The 3,565-nt window shown below is 44.0% G+C and overlaps 1 protein-coding gene across 1 annotated transcript; it reads right to left on the minus strand.

Moving 5' to 3' along the window:
- Positions 1-965: 965 nt before the first annotated feature.
- Positions 966-2,160, minus strand: LOC118340855 (G-protein coupled receptor 6). Its single transcript, XM_035679007.1, has one exon. The coding sequence runs from the start codon at positions 2,158-2,160 to the stop codon at positions 1,156-1,158; it is 1,005 nt and encodes a 334-aa protein (XP_035534900.1). The 3' UTR covers positions 966-1,155.
- Positions 2,161-3,565: the final 1,405 nt, after the last annotated feature.

Genomic DNA, 3,565 nt, shown 5'->3' on the forward strand with positions numbered 1-3,565 from the left:
GGGGGGGGGGGGGCAAGGTTCGTTCTCTTTAGCAGCTAATGAGAGGGCAGACAGACATATTATCATCGCTGTTCTCACTCTGTCACACACACAGACACGTGCCTCTGGCTGCTTCACTCCAGAATCATAATTGTAGATAGAGATAAAGAGAGATAAGGAAACAGTCCAAACAACCCTTTTCATGAGTGCATCATATCTTATCAATGTAACCATATACCATGGTCAATAAGGAGTTACATACATTGTAAACTGCAAGAGAAAAAAAGACTAATTTGACTTCTGCAGCCTTATTAGTTGGGCGTAGATTAGGTCACATTACACCTGCTCACCCTGGGGGGAGGTAATCAAAACAGCTAAGCACACTCGACCGCATGGCACGTTTTCACATGTTTCTGGTATCTCTCTATATCTGTCTCTCTCCTTCACTCCCTCTCTTTCACACACACACACACAGACTGAGTAAACAGGATTCAAATGTGTCTAGGAGTAAATTGAAGCTATTTTCCGGGGCAAGGTACTTGCTTTGTCAATGTGCCATTAGTCTCTTCAAACAGACCCACCTGCGCTTCGGAGGAAGAGGCCGGAACGAGTTGAAGAGGATATAAAAAAATGAAAACAAGTCAGGTGCAACACAAGGGCTCCTTCAAGGAAACGTGCTACAGTAAGGACAAGTGATTGAGCGGTAGATGGATTTTATTCCTTTATTTCTCTTGTAGAAAATGTACATCAAAGACAATACCATACAAAATAGAAAAATGGCACACAGTACTCACAAGTTCAAACGTTTAAACACAATAAGGGCAATACAATACTGCTTTGGCTTTTTCAAAAAAACACAGACTAAAGTGCAAGATTTTCCATTCCTTTTCTCATTTAAATACATTCACAGGTTTGTTTTGTCTTTTTCACAGAAGTTTCTTGTTCACAGCGTTTCCAAAATCTCATCCTAACTTGTGTTGAGACATATTAAAGTGCAGATACAGTATGGATGAGATACACATTTCTAGCATCACACTAGTGTTTGTAAAGCATTCACTGTCAATTGTAAGCAGATTGTCGATGGTCTCAGGATGGTTTGTCTTTTTGCTCTCCTTTTTCTCACACACTTACACACACACATACACTCACACAAAAAGAGCCCTGCATGGCGCCTTTTTAGACTTCACTTGGTGACCTGGACCTGTAGGACTTGGCCTGAAAGCAGCCACAGAGAAGCATGTAGATGGAGCGCTGGATCTCTGCGTTTCTGTAGGCGTAGATGATGGGGTTGATCATGGAGTTGTAGGTGGCTGGCAGCAGCGTAGCATAGGTGTACACTGATGGATACTCCTTCTCGCCTACAAGGCAGTAGATGGCGAAGGGCAGCCAGCTAGCGCCGAATGTCCCCAAAATGATGGCCAAAGTGGAGACCCCCTTCTTAGTGGCCACATAATGTGATGTGGCAAAAAAGTGCTGCTGGAGGGCAATCTGGTGGGCGTGGTGGCACACGATCTTACAAATCTTAAAGTAGAGTGTCAGCATGAGAATGAAGATGGCAAAGAAAGAGATGGCCAGGAGCGTGACATTGCTCCGGGTCAAAGGGCGAACGATGCTGCAGGAGGATGGGTCGTCCAGGCAGTTCCAGCCAAGCACTGGCAGCAAGCCCAGAAACAGAGACACCCCCCACGTCCCCAGTAACATCAGGTGTACATACTGCAGCGTCTTTTCTGAGAAGTATGTCAGAGCATTGTAGAGGGAGAAGTAACGGTCCACCGTTATGGCCAAAAGGCTGCTGATGGATGCAGTGAAGGAGGCCACCAGGAAGCCTACAGTGATAAGGCTGATAGTCTCAGAAGAGATCACGTACTGAAACACAAAGTTCAGGATTAATCCCATGCCAGCCAGCAAGTCTGCTGTGGCCAGGCTCCCAATCAGCACAAACATGGGAGTCCTTAGTGTCGGCGTGTAGAAGATGATTGCTACCACTATGGCATTTTCACAGGCGATGACGGTGCCTGACATGCAGAGCATAATGTCCCACGGGTTGATGGGGAAATCTAATGGGGCGGTGGACAACTCCAGGCTGCCATTGTGCTCTGGAGAATCAGCCTCCATCCATGGGAGAGCTTCTCCAGCCACAGGGCTGGCAGAGGAGTCATTCACCACCAGCGACTCGTTCATATCTCCACGCTGTCGTCCTTTTGTCCTGTTGGCAGCAAAGAGACAAGGAGATTGGTTTGTTATTAATGATAATGAAGTTATAAAGTTTCAGTGTCTTGCTCAATGACACATGAGCAGGGTGTCTGCTTGCCTGTTGCCAACAAGTGAAGCTGACCAAGTGCCCAATACAAAAATTCATTTAAAAAAGCACATCATTTACCAATACTTACAATGTAATACATTTAAATAAGGATAAAGCCATTCTAGTGATTTGTAGAAAAACATTTGCAAGAGTCATGCAAAATAAAATCCACCCAAAACAGGCTGCTTCATAGATATTAACTCACTATGGAGCAACTCAATTGTCTGCTTGTATTTCACATTGAACACAGTGAATTCAACTTATAATGCTCTAGTTTTTTAAGTTTAAACGAACAGCTGTATGTTGGATGATGCCTTTACTGTCCAAAACCACCAGTATGGCACAATTTAAATGCAGTTTTAACGTGGATTCCCCTAGTAAAAGTTTTTTTTTTTTAAAGCAGCAGCAACTGCAAAAGACAGAGGAGCTGTCCGTGGTGCTGAAATACAACACCCACAAACAAAACCATCCCTCAATATCATCAGTTTCCTGGTCTAACTCCTTCTACAAGTACTTTTTATGAAGATTTACAGACAGTGTGAGGTTTAAAAACTATATAATTATTAGTATTTTTTCTCCACAAAGGGATAAAAAGTGATTCTTTTGTAGTATGTGTTGCTTTACTCCTCTAAATCATATCACAGGATTACTATAATAGCCTATCCAAGGAGTTCATTCCTATCTTTTATTCTTACTATCACTCTGCTATTTTGAAGAGACAATTTAAATAAAACATTTGAAACCAACATAAACACGTTTTTTCAAATAATTTTTCCAATCAGTAACATGATTTCTGAAAGTACCTACCTCCGTAACAAAACGGTATGAGCTGAGATTTTCGCTGAAATCAGAACCCCTCGTCCGACAGGATAATGTCAAAAAAAGTCTGAATAAAAAGGATGCAACGACTGTCCCCCTTTTTGTCTCGCTCCTTTGGACACTCTCAGGTGAAGCCCTTGATTTTGTTGTGCTTCCCACGCATGGGGCAGACACTCAGGGCAGGGGTGTTGTGAAGCATTGGCCGGTGTTCAGCTCGGTGAGGAGAGGTGAATGTGAGGAGGAGGAGAGGGGATCCGACCGGAGACACGCGAGGAGAGCTTTAAACCCGACTGACGTCACGGCAGAGGGAGGGAGAGAGAGAGAGACGAGAGAGAGAGAGAGAGAAGAAAGCTTCAGAAGGAAAATGAAGCTTGTTGGCGCGCCTTTCTTACTTCTGCCAACACCTCTCTCCTGAGACTGTCGCCTGGAGTTGAGATCTCAGTCCCGAAGAACTGGTGCAAAAGG

The sequence above is a fragment of the Morone saxatilis genome, unplaced genomic scaffold (genome assembly GCF_004916995.1).
Source record: "Morone saxatilis isolate NCDOM2014 unplaced genomic scaffold, NCSU_SB_2.0 Contig7, whole genome shotgun sequence".
Taxonomy (NCBI): Eukaryota; Metazoa; Chordata; class Actinopteri; family Moronidae; genus Morone; species Morone saxatilis.

Bases quoted from the DNA above. Each gene is read 5' to 3' on its own strand.
- LOC118340855 (XM_035679007.1), bottom strand. From the start codon at position 2,160: ATGAACGAGTCGCTGGTGGTGAATGACTCCTCTGCCAGCCCTGTGGCT.